This window comes from Choristoneura fumiferana, chromosome 5 (assembly GCF_025370935.1).
Source record: "Choristoneura fumiferana chromosome 5, NRCan_CFum_1, whole genome shotgun sequence".
Classification (NCBI taxonomy): Eukaryota; Metazoa; Arthropoda; class Insecta; order Lepidoptera; family Tortricidae; genus Choristoneura; species Choristoneura fumiferana.
This window is the reverse complement of record NC_133476.1, coordinates 2,377,872-2,398,696: the sequence shown is the minus strand read 5'-3', so window position 1 is coordinate 2,398,696 and position 20,825 is coordinate 2,377,872. Positions and strand designations below refer to the sequence as shown.

The following is a 20,825-nucleotide window of genomic DNA, read 5'->3' as shown; positions in this document are numbered from 1 at the left end:
AATCCACTTCAGCAGGATTTGGGGTTTTATCTAGGAATTTCTAATTGGGTTAATTGTTTTGTTAATTATCTGGAATAAAAGTGTGTTGCCTCGGAAAATGTCTAATTAAGTTAAGGTTGTCATGTTTTGATGTGAACCCTGCAAGCGATTATGTTTGAGGCGTGATGGGTGCCTCTCGGGGCGCGCCGGGCGAGTTGTAGCTTACCGCCTACGTCTAGCCGCACTTGTTGATAATTGACGTTTAGAATTCCGTCGAACTTCGAGGACCATTCGCACCAGACAGACCTCTCGTTTAGGCTGTGTTTCCACCAGAGATGTGCGTTGCGAGGAATGCGTATCTATTAGTTCATGACATGTCATGACAAACACATTCCCCGGAACGCATCCTCGACAATTTCTGGTAAAAACGCAGTCTTATAAGCTATTCACGGCTTCTACAGCACGCACTAGTATAGACAGCAAAGGTGCGGTGACTATCCATTCCGGAGCGGGCTCCTTCAAATATAAATCGTCTGCCGTGTGTTTTTCCATACAAATCCTGGCTTACCTACTCGGTTCATTGTCCCGCGCGGTCCGAGCGACTGTTAAGTAATTCCATTTGATTATTATGACGCCGTAAACGCGGCAAACAATAGGCCAGCCGCAATTTGAGACAAATTGTTGTTGACAGGTCAGTTGCTTGTAGAAACACCGAAATTGGCTGCCGAATGATGTCACCGTCGGGAGCGTTCTTAAATTCCTATTGTAATGAAAAATATAGGTATTGTTTTAAACGATATCTCCCGCGGTATTTTTCTGCGTTGTTCTGTACTGGATTTTCTTAGTTTCATTCTCGTTTGTACTAAGATGTAGTTAACTGAACCCCTGAGTACTTTGCGTTTTGTCGCGATAAACAAAAACACTGGGACGGTTTCAAATGTTTTTAATTGGCTAAGTAAAGTCTTTTGAAGAGACAGGAGATTTTTTTCGATAGTCCTGGTTCTAAAGAAGCAGGAACAGGACATTAAGAAGAACAGTCTTAATATTTTATTCTCCATCGTTTAGTGGAAATATTTGTTGTTGTGATCGAGATGACGAAAAACTGATTGTGATTATTCGAAAAACTTTACTTGACCAATTGACGACGTGACAAACAGTATATGAGTTAAGCTACTTTTGAGCTTGACTGTCCAGCGTTTTTCAAGGAATGTGATTGGCGTCTCTAAGAAGGCTCAAGAATAATTTCTTAATAATGTTGTAAATGACCCCGTCCACACCAACCACACGCTTTACCGCTCCACGCGTACATCACGGAGGCTCATCCCTTGTCACCGCCTTGTTACAGTGTACGGTTACATGGAAAGCAGTTGTAAACGCATTCATCCGTGCCGCCTATTGTCTCGTTACCTATTTGCCTACCGGATTTGTTTGTTATTTGTAAATCGCGGCCTCGGCGGCTGCTGGCGCGTGCCTGTGCGCCGCGTGTGCCTTAGCATGATCTGTTGCTTGGTGCGTTTAGTGTAGCCACGTCCCTTTCAACTTAGACCGGTCAGAAGAGGACGAATGATTAAAGTAGATTGTCTACAGACTATTTTCCTATGTTCTACTAATTTAAGTGCTCAAGCTTTGATTCGGGGCAAAGTCGAAGGAAGATATTGAATCGCGTATCAAGATGGAACTTTTTGGTGCAAATTTTATGTTGACAATCCTACATCTACCAAAGAATTCGTCGTTGAATTGGTCGTGAAAGGGATGGCTGTGTCTCGAATACTCTTTATGACTGCTGCCAAGTTTCTTGCGGGGCGCTAGTAGTTAAAAAAAAAGTCACATGTAAAAGAGCCCATTGCGGCCTAGGTGTCTCTTCTTGTCGTTCTTATCTCCTTTAGATCTGCGGTTAAAACGCATAAACTAACAGAAAGTGTGTACCTACATTTAACCAGTAAATCGTCTTGATAGTTCAATACTTAGTATGCTATGCAGCCGTACGCGTTGTTTTGCCCTCGCACGGTGTTTAAACTTGACTGATTTAGCGTTCAGCTTGATATGCGATACTTGTTTGTTTTATAGTTGGTGCTAATTTTATTTGCCCGTATTATTTGCCACTGTAATATTCCAGAGGCGTTTTCCTTACAGCATTCGTCCTCGTCATTCACAGCTAATGAAGGCTAAGGCATGGCTAAATAGAGAGTTGCATTTGGTGACGAGGTGTCGTTAAAAACATCTGACGACTATGACAGCATCTGATGACTATTTTGTTATTTGTCAACTAGCTGTTCCCAGCGGCTTTTGTCTGCAAATAATTCGTTTATTGCTATCGATAACTATGCAATTTTCCGGGGGCTCTAAGTCGCTTCAATTTTAACAGAGTTGGCCGTGATAGTCGGATGAGGATCAGCAGGGCTACTACGAAACTCGAAGTTCGTGTCGTGCTACCTCTGACACTTGTACTATTTAATACGAGAGCGAGAGGGACGGTACGATTTTCATTCGAGCATTAAACTGTTTAAATGTTGCTCTTTAAAAATATGAATATTATCTATTTTGGTGTCGATTAAGCCAGATGCTTTCTAGCTACGAGATCGGGTGTGCGAACCATTAAATTCCTTTAATCTAGCAATGCGGTACAATCTTCCTGCCGGAGGTCGGGGAGGTAATCACTTTATCATCGCCATACCGCATATAAGCGTCCGAACAATTTGCTTTATTATCATCCTAGCCCTCTCACACTCCGTCCGTACCAACAAGAGAGAGAGATAGTTCAAGCTCCGCGTCTAGTTGGAGGTCGCCCACTACAGTTCTTACGCGGTTAACATCCGCGCAACTAAATTGTACTTTATATGTGTATAATGGGGTGGCAATGCCGGTAATCTAGATGGTGATTTAAACGGCGAATTACTTTTATATGAAGTTGGTGCAGATGTTAAGTTTACTTTGTTATTAACGTGTCTACTCCATTATACGTATCGCCCGGCGTAACCGCGGCGGTTTAGTAATGCGGCCTAGGCCTGAAGTAACTGAATAGTAAAGCTTGTTGTAAAACTTAATTATTGCGCGGAGATCAGTTTTACGTTGACGAATATTTGACTTTTATTACCTGGCCCTTTACCACGAAGTGCAAAATTCGAACTTCGTGTCTTGCCGTCCCGCTCACGCTTATGCTATTTAAAACGAGAGTGAGAGGGACGGTACGATACGAACTTCGATTTACGAATTTCGTAGTAGCCCCTCTTGACATATTCTTTGTTGGTGTTGAGAAGGTTAAGGGTTGCCAGCTGTAATTGCAAAGATCGTTGAAATTTGACGACGTACGCGTGATTGTTTACAATATATAGCCGTATGTTGACGACATAACTTAAATGGTGATTTACTATAATTTAAACTGACACTAAGATCTGCTGTCAATGTTCCTACGCTAATCAGTAATAAATTATAACCACTTCATTTAATACAGAATACCGGTATGTATTGTGCAAGAGCATCACGGCTTACCTTATCTCTAAACGTTGTTTACCGAGCACTCATAGCAACAGTAGTACGGCCTACCTTTATGTTATGTTAATAAAACACGCTGCCCATAATAATGATGATGTTCACGGAAGTGGCAGAGGTTCAAACCGCTGGCATGGCACGTATGCGACGTGTCCCACCATAAAGGCTAAAAACAACGCGCTAGCGCATTCTTGACGTTGCCTAGAAAATTTCCAACACTCGGAAATTTCCGAATGAATCGGTAGTTCTTTTAAATTGTTTCAGTCACGATCGTGACACACTTGGCGAAAGAATTTTACGAATCGGCCCATTGGTTCTGGAGTTCTCGCGAACTCACCCCTGAACTGTACGGCGACGTCACAGAAGCCAAATGCAGTAGCCAAGTGCAGCGAGTGCACGTCCGGGGCGGCGCGCGCGCCTCCGTCGTCAACCTCGATTGTTTACCCTGCTAGTAACGTAACTGCGCCGTTGCCAGCTCGCACTCGCCTCCTCTCACTTTCGCGACTTGCGCGCTCCTCTTCCCACGCGATACACCCGTCCCGCTCACTCACCTAGCGGTGCTCGACTTTTTTTGGACGTGCAGTTTTTCCGTTCTCGGCTATTACGATCTTTACGGGGTTATTGTTTATATATAGTAGACCAACTGTAATTCTGTATAATTTTTTGTTTCGATTTACATTCATTAGCGCGGTCGTTATAAGGATTTGTAGAGCGTTTCTTTGGCAGTACTATGGAAAACGTGAAGTGCGTAAACTTATAATTTTTCTGTTTTATCGTCGAAACCGCCGTTCGTTTTCCGCCGTTCGACCGCTGTACAAAAGACATAAACGCAATCGCGCGTGCGCTTCAAATTACCACGTTAACTTTAATTGGGTGTTATAAATAAAAACGTTCCCGGTATCGTTTACGTGCTTCATAATTACGAGCGCCTCTTGTTTTTATCGCTAACAGAGGGAAACACTTAGCTGTGGGTAAACCTTGAACTGGCATTGTGTACGCAACCGCGGAAGCCCTGGAGCTCGTTTGTTGCGACTTTCTAAAGGCACCAAGTGACGTAACTCCACGGGACTCGGAAACTTCTTCCGGCGTGTCCACCGTTCCACATTTTAAATTTAAATGGACCGCGAATTCTCCGGACAAACTGCGCCTTCGCTCTTTGTCGCAGCATATTTTTGCGTAATAACGGCCGCGCGCCGCTCGCTATTGAAGCTGCAGCTTCTGAAAGTATAACATGATCTCTATTTGACTTGCATCAGAGTATTGTGAGAAAGTTATTCAATTTCGCTTCTTATACATTTAAAGTTACTCGGAGAGAATATTATGTACATGTTTTTGAACATATTTTCAGTCAAACTGAAGGGTATTGACATCTTTGAGGCTACAATACAATAGCTTAGCATGTGATATTTTAGGTCAGGTCAAAAGCTAGTTGAAATTCTTGTTATCGTTTAACAACAATTAAGCTTTCGCCTATTAAACTATCAATCACTGTTACATCAGCATCTTGCCTTCAGGGGATTGTTTATAATATAATCAAATAACAACATCACTGCACTAATAACAAGTTGTCTGTAACGTCACGTCACACAATAGAAAGTGAAGCGGTGCGCGGGCGCATCGGACGCGATAGAAAGCGGGGCCCGTCAACGTTCACGAAACCAGACTTGGCGCATTCTTTCACATGCTACTATACTATAACTACTTGCGGTGCGTACGTCTTAAAGTTATAGATCTTTTTTTAGCACGAGAATGGGTGCGGAATGTTGGAAGGGCCGATGACTTGGGATTTGCTTTATCTAATCTGCTGAAGTCTACACGACGATATTAAAGATTATAGTGCATTAACAGACAGTATCGTTTGCTGTGCTGTCAATGTCGTTCATCCCGTTTTGGATAGATTAGAGTAAAGCTTGTAATTTGTCAGCAGGTTTGACGTGATGTTAATTTTACCCAATGGAATTAAAAAAACATTGCTGCTAATTGGTGAGCCTTAAAACTACTGCCCCCGGCATATCCTAGGTCATACGAATCTCTTTACGGGTTTTTAAATATTTTTTTCGATCTCCAGGTTTCTGGAACTAGGTCTTACTGTTTTAATGTCATTTAGTCATTAGACGAGGTATGACTACGTAACAGATACAATGAAGGGGCAGTGCATCATCAGAGATGAATTGTTCCCTAGTAGCTACGACCCTCAGTAATGAGGAAACCTATGCAAGGAGAGTTACTAAGAGTAAAATTAGCGTTCAGAATATACGCATAAGAATTGCCACGTTGGGAGGGAGGTAAGGTTTTATTTTTATGGCTGTGGCTATAGGAGGCAGGAATGTGAATTCCTTGTGTTAATTGCGTGCGTCGGCAATACTGGAGACTTCCTACGCTTCCTTTGCCCCAAGTTACTAATAAACTCGTTCCTCCCTGCGCCGCCGGCGACCCCACGCCTGCCAGGTGTGACCCGCAGATGGTGTCGCGGAAACGAGTGCGACGACCTTTGGAATAGTTGCCCAAAATTAACGCCAGTACTTAATTTAGCTTGGTTTTAGTCGCGTGAGTATCGGTAATGTTTTGATTTCTGTGTGCTGGTTTGTCATAAACCTGTTTGTGTCTACTTACTTAAAATTGTAAGTAAGAATCGTAACCAGGATAGACTTTTTGCTCGTGCTAACCCTCCTATTGTTGGAATTGTTAATATATACTTAAACTTGCTTTCTGAACCAATCAAAAACGTTATGATTGATGTGACATATGCGTGTTCTCGCCAATCTAATATATTGGCCGAATACGAAAGTGAAATGATAAAAATTACGGTATCGCCACATTTACAACCGTTCTTTTCTGCGTAAATGTTTACGGTCATGCTTAGTGTGCAAGTAAGGACAGGTTGTTTATTAAATCAACTTCGGTTCGGCCAGACGAGGGGCGTTAGGCTTCTAACCGGACATTTGCATACCCAAGGTCACCTAAGCACCTGCCGGCGGTCCCGGCTCTGTAGACTCACCGGTGTAGCTTATTCGCCTTTACTGGGCCCATAAACGCGTAAATGAATATCCTAATTGTGGTCGTTAAACTTTAAGTCGCTTGTGACGGCCCGCTTAGCGCCAGCGGATTCACATTCACACGTCATATCGTAAACAGTAATAAATACAGTTAGTTCGACAATGTTGATAAATTGCATGCAGATTCGCAACGGCCGCGGCTTCGGTAGTAAAAAGCTTACGTTGCACTATCACTGCAATCTCGGCACGAGATGAATACTTAAAAGTTGGCGCGGGCTCCTGCCATTGTGCTCTAACAGAGCAGTTCCGCGGGAAGATATCGTTAGTGCAAGTATAATTTTCTTGGTACAGTCAAGGGCATAAATATATACGTTCCCAAGGCGTCAAAAATACCTGTACAGTTGATTAGCCAGAAATATCTGTACGGTAATCCGGCCAAAAAATATGTGATCATTTAGTTAGTCAAAAAGATCTAAACATTTACATGGCCATAAATAAATGTACAATGTCAGTCAAATATATGTAGGCAAATAGGAGGCCATAAATATCTATACACGCAACTCTCACATATATAAGAACAAAACCCAAGCCAAAAATATCTATACAGTCAAGGGCAATAATATCTACACAGTCAAAAATATCTATACAACAAACAAACAAGATTTCTAATTTTGAATTATGACAATCACCGAAAAGAGCACCGTTCTGTCATGATCGCTTTGTCCTTTTCATTTTGATCGTGACGTCATTGACGTGTCATTTGTGTTACCTTTCACCCTATTATTTTATATTCTGCTTTACAGCTATATACCATACAAGATAGGCAAGAAAATAGGGCAAAAATATCTATACACTTTAGTACCTTGTCACTTTAACCACTGTGACAGTTCATATATGGCAGTTCAAATATGACGAAAATATATATATATAAAATATAATATAGCCGGGCATGTGCACACCGGAGTTATTTTTGATACCCCTAATTATGAAAAAATAAAACAAATTACTAAAAGCTACATTTTTTATTTGAATAACTTAGGTAAATTACTTTCATCATAAAAAAAGGCTATACATTTTTTTTTATACTTAAATTACCTACGTTCATCATAAAAAAACATATTTTCTTCATATTAACAACCTAATATTTTGTATACCCTCCAATCTGCATCTTTCACCGCTTGCAAACGGTCTTTCAGGTCGTCCTTTGGATGCATGATTCCTTAAATTTCCTTTTTCTCTATACCTTTTCACCCATATATATACAGTACTCCTCTAAAACAAATAAAAGTAACAATAAGTCAATGAATACCAGTTTGCTAGAAAGGGGTATTAAAAACCATTCGGCGCACTCACCATTACACCCAATTCCTCAGCAATTTGTAATATGGGAATTCTGTCTTCCTACATAATTACGATGCGGTGTTTTATATGGTCTCAAACCCTGTACATTATTTTTAAATATTTTCGATAATATCAATGTGTACCGATATCCAGAATAGCATTAAATTAGACATAACATAAATCAAATTGACGCATATCAATGGCAAACTTGACATTCGAATACATTATTATCATTAAGTAGGTACGAGTACTAAGTGGCCAGTATTTATAGTGCTGATATAAACCTTTTTAAAATAGTTTTAATGTGAATGATACTTCGAATTATGTGTACATATTAATGCCCTTGACTGTATAGATATTTTTGGCCTGGGCTTTGTTTTTATGTATCTGAGAGTTGCGTGTATAGATATTTATGGCCTCCTATTTGCCTACATATATTTGACTGACATTGTACATTTATTTATGGACATGTAAATGTCTACATCTTTTTGACTAACTAAATGATCACATATTTTTTGCCCGGATTACCGTACAGATATTTCTGGCTAATCAACTGTACAGGTATTTTTGAAGCCTTGGGAACGTATATATATTTATGCCCTTGACTGTACAACAATACAGAGCGCTCTTGCGGTCGCTTCCGGCTAGAATATTCAGCGCCCTACGCCGTTGCACCTTCCTTGGACGTTTGCCAATCTCACTTTTGGAATTTCGAGGTCTGTCTGCAATTTCTGCATAAACTTCCGAGTTGTACCTGCATTGTTTGTTTTGAATTAAGTTTGGTTTTGGTCTTGTCGGAGCCATCTGATGATATTTAATTGCTTCAGACGCTTTGTACACAAAACAAGTGAAACACGGTTGAGCAATTAACTTTGACAAGCATTCAATTTTTAAGTCACAATATTGGTCGAGAATATCGTTCATGAAATGATCATATCTATCTCTTATTTCCAGACGGAGCTGTATGGCATAAAATGGCGTAAGCTAGTTTGGGGAGAGACGGCGGGCGGCGGCGGCGGCGGCGGCGAGGGCGAGGAGGGCGCCGCGCCGCTGGCCGACCCGGTGATCAGCAGCTACGCGCGCTGCCTCGCCGGTGACATCCTGTGCGTGTGGCGGCGCGTGCCGGCGCCCCAGCCCCAGGACATCTACGAGATGAGTGTGCCCGCGCCGCCGCCGCCCCCGCTCTCCCTCAGAGCCGCCAAGGAACTCTGGATCTTCTGGTACGGCGAAGAACCAGATCTAAACGGATTGGTTGCGCCCGAGCTGATAACTGGACGTGAGTATTCATTGTTTTTTTTTTATTTGAAAACGAACGTTGGCTACTGTTTAAACGATTCATCGGCGATACCGCAAACGATAAGGTCGTGAATTAAATTAAATTTACCGGGGACGGCACATAATAGATCAACTTAACAGCTCGTTAACCAAGCTCGACTTGGTGCTTTGTACGGCACTCGGCAATTAGCCGGGAGATTAAGATCTCGCGTCGTCATCTCTCCGGGAACAAAGAGTAAAAATCCTTCGCTCCCGTCGAGGAAAATTACAGGGCAATTGTTGTAATACAGTGGGCCGCATCGAGTGGATTATGTGGAGTGCCGAACGCTTCGCCGAAAAAATATCGGAGTCAATTTACGGACCGACCCCGAGATCTTTCAGTGATTTGTCGTCGTAGATAAATCCACACGTCGTTTATCTTTTTTCGGTGCCATTTTTATGCCGGCCGTATGTTACGCTGTAACGTTTCGCGATCGTTGACTTTACGACGCCATTTTGCTATCTGACCCGCTGATTTCTGTTCGATTTTTAATGGTTCTAATTGAAAAGTTCAAAGTAATGAGACAACGAACGAACTTGTTTCTTGTTCGTCTGGCAGCGGAGTATGCCGGCGCGTGTGGGCGACTGGGCGACGGCAGGTTCAAAGTATTGTAATGCGACTTTTTTACTCCCGGGCCACACGACGCGACCGGTTGTCGGTATTGAGTCGTTTACAGAAATAGTATCAACAACTTCATTGAAAGCTAACAATAAAGACGTAATTTGCAAGCAGTTTTACTGGTATATCGAGGTATTCCGATTCATCATAGATTTCGTATCGACCATTGCACAGAAACCTGAGTATAAGGTACGCCCTGCTTTCTTAACTTCCGATTACTTTGACAGACTGCTCAGTTCATTAAGAGAAACTAACAGGTAATTGATTACTTTTTTGTTACATTCATGTCCATAACTTTACAGTCATTGAGTAAAGGTTAAATTGTAAATTTCACAAGCGTTAAGTCTGTCATTCACGTGACATAATAGACGTGAAAAAAATAAAAAAAGTCAAATACTGTAGGAATTATTTTTAATTGAATTGAGACTGGTGGCAAAAAGCTCCGATAGTTACAGTTGAATAGAACACTTGGTTTTTATTTAGTTGTGGTTCGGTGTGAACAAGATAGTCATACGAAGACGCTAAAAGAAATCGATGTCTACACTCGTCCGACGGCAAAAGGAACATTCTACCCGCCTCCACAGCACGCCGCCCAACATAGGGCGGCTCGTGTCATCAGCCTCTGTAGTGGGCGGTCCTATGGCAGCCGCTTTTTATTTCTTTCCTCTCATATGCATGTTCCGAGCGAACTGGCGATGTTTATACTTCAGTCTGGGAGTTATTGGAGTGTAGAAACAGCAGGTTTTAAAAAGGTTATCTTTGATCTTTATCTTGTTTGTATAAAAAAGAGAATCTCATTTTAAAAAAAGAACTATAGTTTGATTTGCGAAATTTTCTTGATGACATCGCTGTTATTACTTTATTTGTTGCATATCGATTTGCAGATATGTATTTATTTATCATTATCATTAATATGCAAAACGAGCAACGATTTTTTTTTTACAGAAAAGCTCAACTGCCGATGTCAATTGTTTTCTAGTCAATCCAGTAATATTTTAGATCAGTTGGTAATTCAGTGCCTAAGCACAAACTGGTCATATTAAATATCTGAATCGTCCTGCGCAAGACTCCAGGCTGCGTTGAAGACTTTTTCCAATGATTTTGCTATGTTCTCGTATAAGGGAGTTCATTCGTTCGTTCATTAATGTATAAGTAGAACTGAAGCATCGCTTGAGAACGCCTTAGGGAGGAGCGAACATAAGGCCGTGATTAAACCAAACTGACTGTCAGCCGCCGACGTTATGCAGTTTATTGTATGTCCATACAATTCACTTTTTCGTTCACATCTAACCGACAAGACGTTATTACGTTAATACGCGTTACAGTGAGCCGGCTCACATTCGGCGACTTACAGTCAGTTTGGTTTGAACACGGCCTAAAGGATCGATCAACCACATTACAAGGAGAGCGGAGTTAGATGTGGATTTTATAACTAATGTGATTGTTTAATTGTGCACGTCTCCGCTTCGGCGCGATGGAAGCTCACCCTTAGCGATCATGTCTAAGCTTTGTCTCCTCTCAACAGGTGGTAGATAGCTATAGTTCGCAGCGGGACTGCCTTCGACCTCCTCCCGATCTTTTTGTCTGTTCACTTGGCTAACTTGTTACACGGGTAATGGAGTTGTTCCGAGCTTCATTCCTTTTTAATTACGTTGTTAAAAACTATTCTTAAACTGTTTGAAATATTATACCAATTAGGATATTTTGTTACTTACTCGAATTATTAGTTAATTTCTTGTTCACATCTTGATTTGCCCTAGATGTATTCGTGATTTTACAACGTAATAGTTGTTAATGGATATATCTAACATACAAAGTGACAGGCCGTTTGTATTGTAGTATACAGATGTTCTGTTCCGACACGCCTTATATTTGATTCGTTATAAATTGCTACCAGTAGCGACGGATCGTCTCGCCCGCTGCCAAACCCAGCGTTAGGTGACTAATACAAGCCATCAGTCATTGTTCTTGCTCATCAAAGCTTTTACGCTTTTTCCTCATGCGCGGACGGAATCGGCGCACGCGCACGCCCTCTACGCAAGTTCACGTGACACCGACCGAATTCGAAAATAGAACGTGACATAAATTTACATAAACGGGCCTTTATTTTGGCCGTTGCCCGACGTTGCGTCGCGTAAGGCCAACAAGCAAGAAAAATCGAGTTGATAGCTTTATACTACGCAACTCATTTATATTTATAATCGAGAGGTTATAAATATAAATAATACTATTCGTTGAGTGCACGGCCTCGAAATATATTCATTGCTTAAGATTTCTTTTATGACGTTACGTGTCGTGTTAATAGACCCGAATTCATGGAGTCTTTAGAGAGAAAAATCTATACGTGACTCGACTCAAGTTATTTTGCGAACGAGTATAATTTTGAAACTAAAAGCGGCTCGACTTGGAACTCTTAACTCTAACTCGTCTTGGAATCCACCAACCAGCTATTCTAAAACTCGAGTCTTCCATCACAAGTAACGCGTCACCGTACAAGCGAGATGCGAATAGCGGGTGCGATAAACAAATAGATGTCTCCTACAGCAAGGCTAAGGTTGACTATTGTGCATGACATTGACATTGTAAAATATCCGTTACATATCTATTGACAGCATCATCAACAGAAGTCGAATTGATTTATCGGCTTTCCGGTCTTTAGTGTCAATTTTCCTGTATGCGATCCAGGATGACGTCATAATTAGAGTAAAGAGACTAGAGTAGTCTTGTTATTAATGTTGTAATTGTAATAGACTGCTGCAGGTTAATTTAGAGTTTTCAAAACAGCTTGAAGTTTTAATATTTTAAGACTGTATTCGAAGACTTAAAACTCCAAACGGGTTACTTTCAATACTTTATTAATGGTCTTTTTAATAAGTTAATAACTTAGTGAGCAGGATAATTAATTAATAACTATCGTTAATTAAAGTACGTAAGTACATTCAATTTTGTGAATATTTAATTAGTAAAATATGGAGTATATTTTTCAAAATTGAGTGTGTGAAGTTCCCAATCCGTATTGAGCCCGCGAGAGAACTACGGCCCAAGCCTTCAGAAAGGCTGGGATGTGCAATGAATCGTCATCATCATCATCAGCCTACAGCAGTCCACTGCTGGACATATGCCTCTTCCATGGTGCGCCACAGCACTCTGTCTTCAGCCCCTCGCATCTATTCGCCGCCAGCGACCTCAGAAGGAGTAATAAATGAAGATTAGTAATTTGAGTATTGTGAAAATTGGCTTATTTTTGAATCCAAATATTTCAGAGCCAGTGAATTAAAAGTTGTCTAGCCTAGCTATGCAATCCCGCATCTCATTCAAGCCCGCGGGATTGATATGCGGGATTACTCAATCCCGCGCGGGATCACGCGGGATCCCGCATCTTTGAAATTATGTTACAAAATCAAATTGAAACTACAGATTTTTGTGAAAAAATCATCTTTTATTAAACATTTCTTACATTAAACAACAGTAATTATTTCTTTTCTATTAATTAAGTATAAGTAATTACTTATCTGTTTTCTTAGATTTGTCTTTAAATGTTTGGCATAGTTTAACAGTTTTGTTTTATATTACCTACCCTTACTCCTAACAACAGTTTTGTAATTTTATTTCAGTCTTATTCATATAATGTTATGACTAATAATCAAAATATCACAACTTTCTCTTAGATGATATTACTATGATATCAACCCACCTATGGTTTTTATTTGCCGGATCCGCGCATCCGTAGGTGCGTAGGTGTAGGTGCGGAATCCAGCAGATTAATAAAAGCAGCGGGATCCCGCGGGAATGCGTGATCCCGTTTTGCGGGATTGCAATCCCTAATTGGGCCGTGGTTGTCGCGTGGCCAATTGTTTCAACCTTGCGAACTCATTCCGCCCGCGACGCGTCATTTGAAAGCGAGACTCGGATCAACTGTCACGACTCCACGTACTTTTGCTAACTAAGATTTATAGAGGCGTGTCGGTTACCGACCGTTTCCGCCAACTTGTTAACGAAACGTGAAAAATCGCAAAGGGACTGAAAGATTGGGGGAGTGGTTATAGAAATTAGAGTTGAATTTTGAATACCTAGTCATAGAAAATTGGAACTAGCGCGTGTGCAACAGCTTGGTGAAAAATTAAATCGTTAAATTAGGATTAAAGTTGACAGTTCACTACATTTAGACACTACTTAGCAGTTAACTCGGAGTTTCCCTGCTTATCGATGATTTTACTAAATAGTGCAAAAAAATATCACTTTCGAGTCATATTACAATACAATACAAAGACTCTTTGAACATGAAACTACTGTGAGACTCGCACATATTAAATACCTACATTGACTCGGATAACTCACGTCGGACATAACATGACATGTCGAGCTAAATGTTTGACATGTCGAGCTAAACTCGATTTAATACAAAGACTTTATTGTACATCAGAAATAGTAAGCGATACAGAAAACAGATACTTACACAGAGAAAATTACAAGGTAAGCAATAGGCGGCCTTTTCACAAATATGAATTAAAAAAATCACCCATCTTTATTTATACAATAAATGATTTGCTGAAATACGTTACAAAATGATTATTCCCGTCAATAATGCTAAAGTACTAAAGGAGTTTTACTACCACGCCTCTTGGTATTCTTTGTCATTTATGGCAATATTAAACACGATTCAACAAGGTCAGACTCATAACTTGTGGGTATCATATGTTTGCAAGAATCGTTTTGTTACGTGGTAACTAAACGAGTATCTACTACGTCATTGCCGTTGTTTTCTTTCTGAATAAGGAAAATTATGCGTCAAAAGTGCGGCATTAGTGCAAACGGCGCAGCAGCTGTCCTTTTTACACTAGCGTTGTAAAGAGATCTATGTCCTTTTACCCACAATCATGGGCAAGGTCGTTGTGAAAAATGTACAATCTGACTGCAAAGCTCGTGTCGTCACTTGAAGCGTTGTGTGTCGTGTGTCGAATTACTTTTCTTTTTTTAACTAAATACACAAAAGCTGTATTTAATTTATCTGTATTAATTGCAACTACAGCTATTCACTATGTATTGAGCTGTATTAATTGTAACTTGTATTGATTTATTGAATCAGATGTTAATTTGCGGAGGTAGACATATCAATGAACTATAAAAAAAATAATTGGCTCACCCACTTTACGATAGCTACGTTTATGCAACATATTATGTGTGTTCATAGTTCATGCAGGTCTTCCACCCTCACCTCCACGCTGTCAGATAAGAACACACACAAATCACACAAACCCAACTATCATCGCACTACACTGACGCGTTCTGAACTCAACCACAGTTCATCCTCTTGTGCAATTGTGCTGCTCTGAGTTTGAACTCTGGTTGAGTTCGAAACGCGCAGTGTAGTATGGTGGTGATCATAGTTAAATTTGTGTGTGTTCTTACAGCGTGGAGGTGGAGGAGCTGCGTGAACACACGTCTGTTTCATACACGTAGCTACCGTAAGGTCGCAGGGGAGCAAAATAATTGTTTATGGTTAATTTTAAGCCGAGTTTAGACTTGCAAGAAAAATCCTGCAATTTTCATTACATTGCGGCGCTCGATTGACCACTACAAACTCGTTGGCATTACGGCCTCGCAATGTAATGCAACTTGCACGATTTTTCTTGCAAGTCTAAACTCGGCTTTAAAGCTGTATTAATTTGTTATAAACGTTGTAAACACGTGCGATAGTCGCGCGGTTGCTACGCCGGGAGTAAGAGTTGTGTAATATCACACCAGAGTGCTAAGTGAGTGTAACAGGGTTACGCTGTAACTGCCCGATACAGAATGAATGAGACTCGTTATGTCCTTAAGCGTGCGGACTTTCGATTCAATGTTTCTCTTTAAAAAGGTCTAGGCTGTGCCGTAAGAAAAATTAAACGCTATATGCTCTCGCTCGCGAAACCCTTGAAAGTATTACATAGTTTGACAGGGTGGGTATTCATAATTATAAGAGCAAAAGTGTTGATTCTGTTGCCTATGAGGCATTCCACTACAAGCTACGTTTTATGACGTGTCTTTTACTAAAATATTTACCGCCCCCTTTACTTGTTCATAAAAAGCCAAATATCTTTTTATTATCAAAATATCTGTTTTGTTGTCAGACAAACTATTGTCAAGTTAACATGAGCTTAACAATAGGTAAGAATAGGGAGGTACAACTACTTATCAAGGATAAATACGGAATCTACAAGAGGTTTCATTTTTTTTTTAACATGAAAATAAAAATATATTAACACTGTCACCAGGACAGGATATTGAAACAAATCAGATTATTATCCAGCGGCGGCATCTCTATACTTACGTTTTTAGGATTCCGGAGCCAAAAAGGCAAAAACGGAACCCTTATAGTTTCGCCATGTCTGTCTGTCTGTCTGTCTGTCCGTCCGTCCGTCCGGGGCTTTGCACAGGGACTATCAATGCTAGAAAGCTGTAATTTTGCACGGATATAGATGTTAACTATGCCGACAAAATGGTACATTAAAAAAATCAAAAATATTTTTTTTTTAGGGTACCTCCCATAGACGTAAAGTGGGGGGTGTTATTTTTTTCTCACCCAACCCTATAGTGTGGGGTATCGTTGGATAGGTCTTTTAAAACCATTAGGGGTTTGCTAAGACGATTTCTCTTCTTTCGATTTCGATTTAGTGATTTGTTTGCGAAATAATCAACTTTAAAGTGCAAATTTTCATTAAAACCGAGAGTCTCTAAAATCTAAACTGTTGGGTGGAAAAATTTGAGAAAATTCAGGGTGGTAGTAAGTATATCAAACTTTCAAGAAAAACTATAACGGCTAAGTTTGCTTGAGAATTATTAGTAGTTTGTGAGCAGCCTAAGGTATAAAATATACTTAAACTTGGAAGATTCCGTATAAAATACAAAATCCTCAGAAAAATATTACTTATTTTTTTCGTAATGGCTACGGAACCCTATTTTGGGCGTTTCCGACACGCTCTTAGCCGGTTTTTACAAGAAATAATACTTCCATTCAATGACAAGTGACAACTGAAAAAGCATCACAAAATTGTAATTTACAATAAAAAAACTTTTTTATATCCCTCGTATGGTAAATGTGAACGTCTGAATTATAAACGCCGTTGGAACGACAGACGCCCATCAATCAGTCGCGAGGGTGCCGCTTTGATAGCAGCACGCGCCGATTTGACCTGGAATGATTTACCATCGAGGCATTGAGAACCGAGCTTGATAATCAAAATTGTCGATGCCAAAAAACACAAAAAGCGCGGTCAAATTAACAAATTAACAAAAAATTAACAACAGCGAGTTGTACTCGCGCACCGAGGGTGCCATACAATTTTTTAGGTGTAACTAATATGCAGTGTTAGTAGGACCCTGCTCCTAAACAAAATGTACGCAGTACCCATGTACGGAGATGGACGCATGACCTGGTTAAAGTTGCTTCCAACCAAAGCATTTGGAGGTAGGGGAAGGCGTTACGGCTGATGTGATGATGAGAGGCAACGAATACCAGCTTAGAAAACAGCTCAAGCGATCGTTAAGCTTTAACAAAATTAACATTGTTCTCTTGTTTTGCACGTTCCGGGTACTGTAGAATAAACTTCTTTAGGTATGTACGGTCAAGGGCATAAATATATACGTTACCAAGACGTCAAAAATATCTATACATTTTTATGCCACTAAACATAAGGTCGATGTATACATATTTTGACGCTATGGCTGTATATATATTTTTGTACTTGGATTGTGATTACAGCAGACTAAAATAATCAATCCATTGTTTGTAAATCAATGCCTTGTGTAAAACTTAGGGCCTTATTGGCTCTGCGGTGTTAAGCCGGCGTTAATATTATAATTTGTAATGCTTCGTTGTATTTGGTCGAGTGGCATTGAAACTAGTTTGTTCACCTTAGCGTAATATACATTTGCTTGAGGTATTTTAAACGTCGCAGTTTGAATTAAGGGCCAGTCTCATTGATTATTATAGGGGTTTTATTAGCTGATTCCCTTTTTCATTTATTTTAAACTGGCTGTTGCTTGAAGCTTGTCTGCCTCCAGCGGAAACCAAGAACTTTTCCAGACAAAAAGGTAGCCTGTTAACTTGGGTTAGTGTAACTTTATTAGTGAAAGAGGTTTTAAATCAATTAGTTAACCTATACATAGAAACTGAAGATGAAGATAGCGCGAAGTACAGGGAAGGAGATAGACATGGTGTCATAAATAAGATAGGTGGTTAATGGATATAATATTTACTCGTTAGGGTTACACGTCTCGTCCGACACAATAGGGCGTGGCAAAATGAGACCGGCGCCCAAAAACCCTTGCAAATATGCGTGGTAATACGTGAATATATTCTCGCTCGTGAATATAGGTCGGCGCGTTTGCGTGTCTTGCAATACGCAGAGCGTGGGAAGGTCGCATTACTTGCTGCTTATCTTTCTACATTATATTAATTCACCCGATTGCCACTGTCTACGCGTAAACATAACATGACACTATTGCTTTTGTTTGAACTGAGTGGAAAAACACGCTAAGTCTGCTCAGGTATTCGAATGCTGTAGAAAATATGCTTTTGGGTCGGTAGAGAATATGTCGATTGTATTTACAACTCAGGTCTTATTGGTTGAGTTTGATCATCGTCCACTCTGATGTAAGACTTATAGATGCTTGTCGATGCTTCCAAATTTTACGATTTTTTGAGATTTCTCACTTCTCCAGCTTAGAAGTTACTGAAAAGCTCGCAGTAAAGCGATAAAGCCGCCTATTACTTACCTTTCCTGTTTTTCTTATTTTTTTTCTTATGGTGTACTGAGTTATTGTATTGTATTGCAAAGTAAAAAGGCACAAAACTAGACACAAGTGTTAGAAAAAAAAACGAGTGTGGAAATAATAAGGCAAGATTGAAACCTCTTTAATGCGATGATTGATACAATATAAATTAGAGTAGCATTTAATTCTCAATGCTATGTCAATTAGTTTAATTCCGCACGTTTTGATCTCCGCAATATTTATTCACGTGCGTTATTCAAGGTCACATATTCTCAGCTGTTTTCTGTGAAACGGGCTAAGAATACGATATGATTTTATTTCAATGATCAATTTCTGTCGTCACCCGATTTTACTTCTATTGAGTGCGCAAGCGCTGCTATTGCGCGCGTATGGGGTCCATTGTTTATGTACATTCCGATGCTCAGGGTCGCTACGCTTGCAATATTGTTACCTTGTTTATGTTTGTTACAAGCATATATATAACAAAATGGAAAGGTAAACGCTTTATCTTGTCCATCTTGTAAATTAACGGGCTGCAAACTCACTATCCGCGTATACCTTCGGCGGATGAAACGGAAATAATCGTACGTCCTATTTCCCATTCGAGCGGCTGGTGCCAAATAGAAACAGCTGATCAAGATTTATACAAGTGGACATCTTGTTTGGTGACCTGTTTGTTTACACAACACGACGTGTTATCGTTTAGTATCTTCCCGGTGATAGCGTAACATTCGACAATGAATTAGCGTCTACGCCTCAGCTGCAGTTCAATAACAATTATCACTCTTCAACTGGGCCTCGGACACCGAATATAATGACGATATCATAAATATCATAATTATTGCTTATGAGCAAATTAAACTTGCCGCAATTAGATTATGAACACGTAATCTTCAGTGTTTTACTGCGGTCGTGACACCCCCGCCTAGTGGCAACGTCACGTTTACATCCAAAACACGCGTCTATTGTGTTTTAAGGAAAATGTATTGTATTCAATACAGTTTCAACATGCCTGTTGTATGTCAAACCTGGCTTCGGGGAAACAAACATCTTTACATGTACCGCGTGGCTTTAATATTTAAGTTAGAGGGCTGGTTAGCCGAGTGGCAGCGTACGTGAGCCTATTTGTAGGAGATTAACGGCTGACCCGAGCGCGAGCGACGAGATAATCCCTTTAGACTAACTGCAACCCCCAACGAAACATATACTGTAGGAATATTACTATGAGGGCCCATAATTTTCATGTAAATTGTTGCCAGTCGAGATATTGCGAGGTTTTTTTTTGGCACAGATTAAATTGGATATAGCTTTTACTTAACGTGCAATTTGTGTAATCTATGTGCGGGTCAAAGTCAAATCTTGCAAGTTGAATTTGACCCACTTCCAGTAGTCGGATTGACTTGTAATTTGGCATACTTATGTAAAACTAATGACAATACAATAATATGGTAGTCATGTTTTGGTGGTCCAGCTAGGATCGTCTTCTTGAAATTTGGTACGGAAATGTAGTCTGGATGAAATTGCAAGTACAGTCTACAATAGTTACAGTCAGCAAAAAAAGCTTGTATTCAAAATGAAAATTTCAACAATTAAAATTAACTGAGTCACGTATAAAAGACTTGTGAACCAATGGAATACAGCAAGACCCCATGTCTATAGATATAGAACTATTAGAACTTGAAAGGCTTCAAATCGATTCTCAGGCTTGCCACGAAACTTAATCGATCAACCTCTTCCCCTAATGCAGGTAAACAGTGTGATTGTTTCCTATAGAGCCGTCCCACGTGGGCGGTATGGGAATGTCACGTCACGTTCTAGCTCTGTCGCACTTATTAAATTACTAGCTTTTGCCCGCGGCTCCGCCCGCGTGGTATTCGGTTATCGCGCGCTGTTCCCTCGGGAACTGTGCATTTTTCCGGGATAAAAAGTAGCCTATGTCACTCTCGGGCCCATAAACTATCTCTATGCCAAAAATCACGTCGCTCCGTTACGGCGTGAAAGACGGACAAACACACTTTCGCATTTATAATTAGTAAGTATGGAATAAGGTCACTAAGTTTTGCATTTGTTAATACCAAGTTTCTAGATAATACGCCCCGCTGGTACCGGCTGCTACGCAGAAAGAATAAGACTATTTGTCAAAAAGTTGTACATTTTCAGTTGTCCACTACTTACTTACTTACTTACACACTTACTTACTAAAAGAAAAATAAAATCCTTATGCTATTTCAACACAAATAAAGTAATATTGTGTTTAAAACATATACAAAACCTTGTGGTAATTAAAGGTGATAAAAGTCAGATACTCTGTTGGGTCCAATAGAAAGCTTCGA

The 20,825-nt window shown here is 40.1% G+C and overlaps 1 protein-coding gene across 1 annotated transcript in view; it reads left to right on the top strand.

Annotated features, from left to right (window-relative positions):
* The first annotated feature begins 6,323 nt into the window (after positions 1-6,323).
* skd (mediator complex subunit skuld) overlaps positions 6,324-20,825 on the top strand; it is a 72,663-nt gene continuing 58,161 nt past the window's right edge. The window contains 2 exon segments of the mRNA XM_074087293.1: positions 6,324-6,338; positions 8,760-9,081. Of these exon segments, the coding sequence (XP_073943394.1) occupies positions 6,324-6,338; positions 8,760-9,081 (337 nt within the window).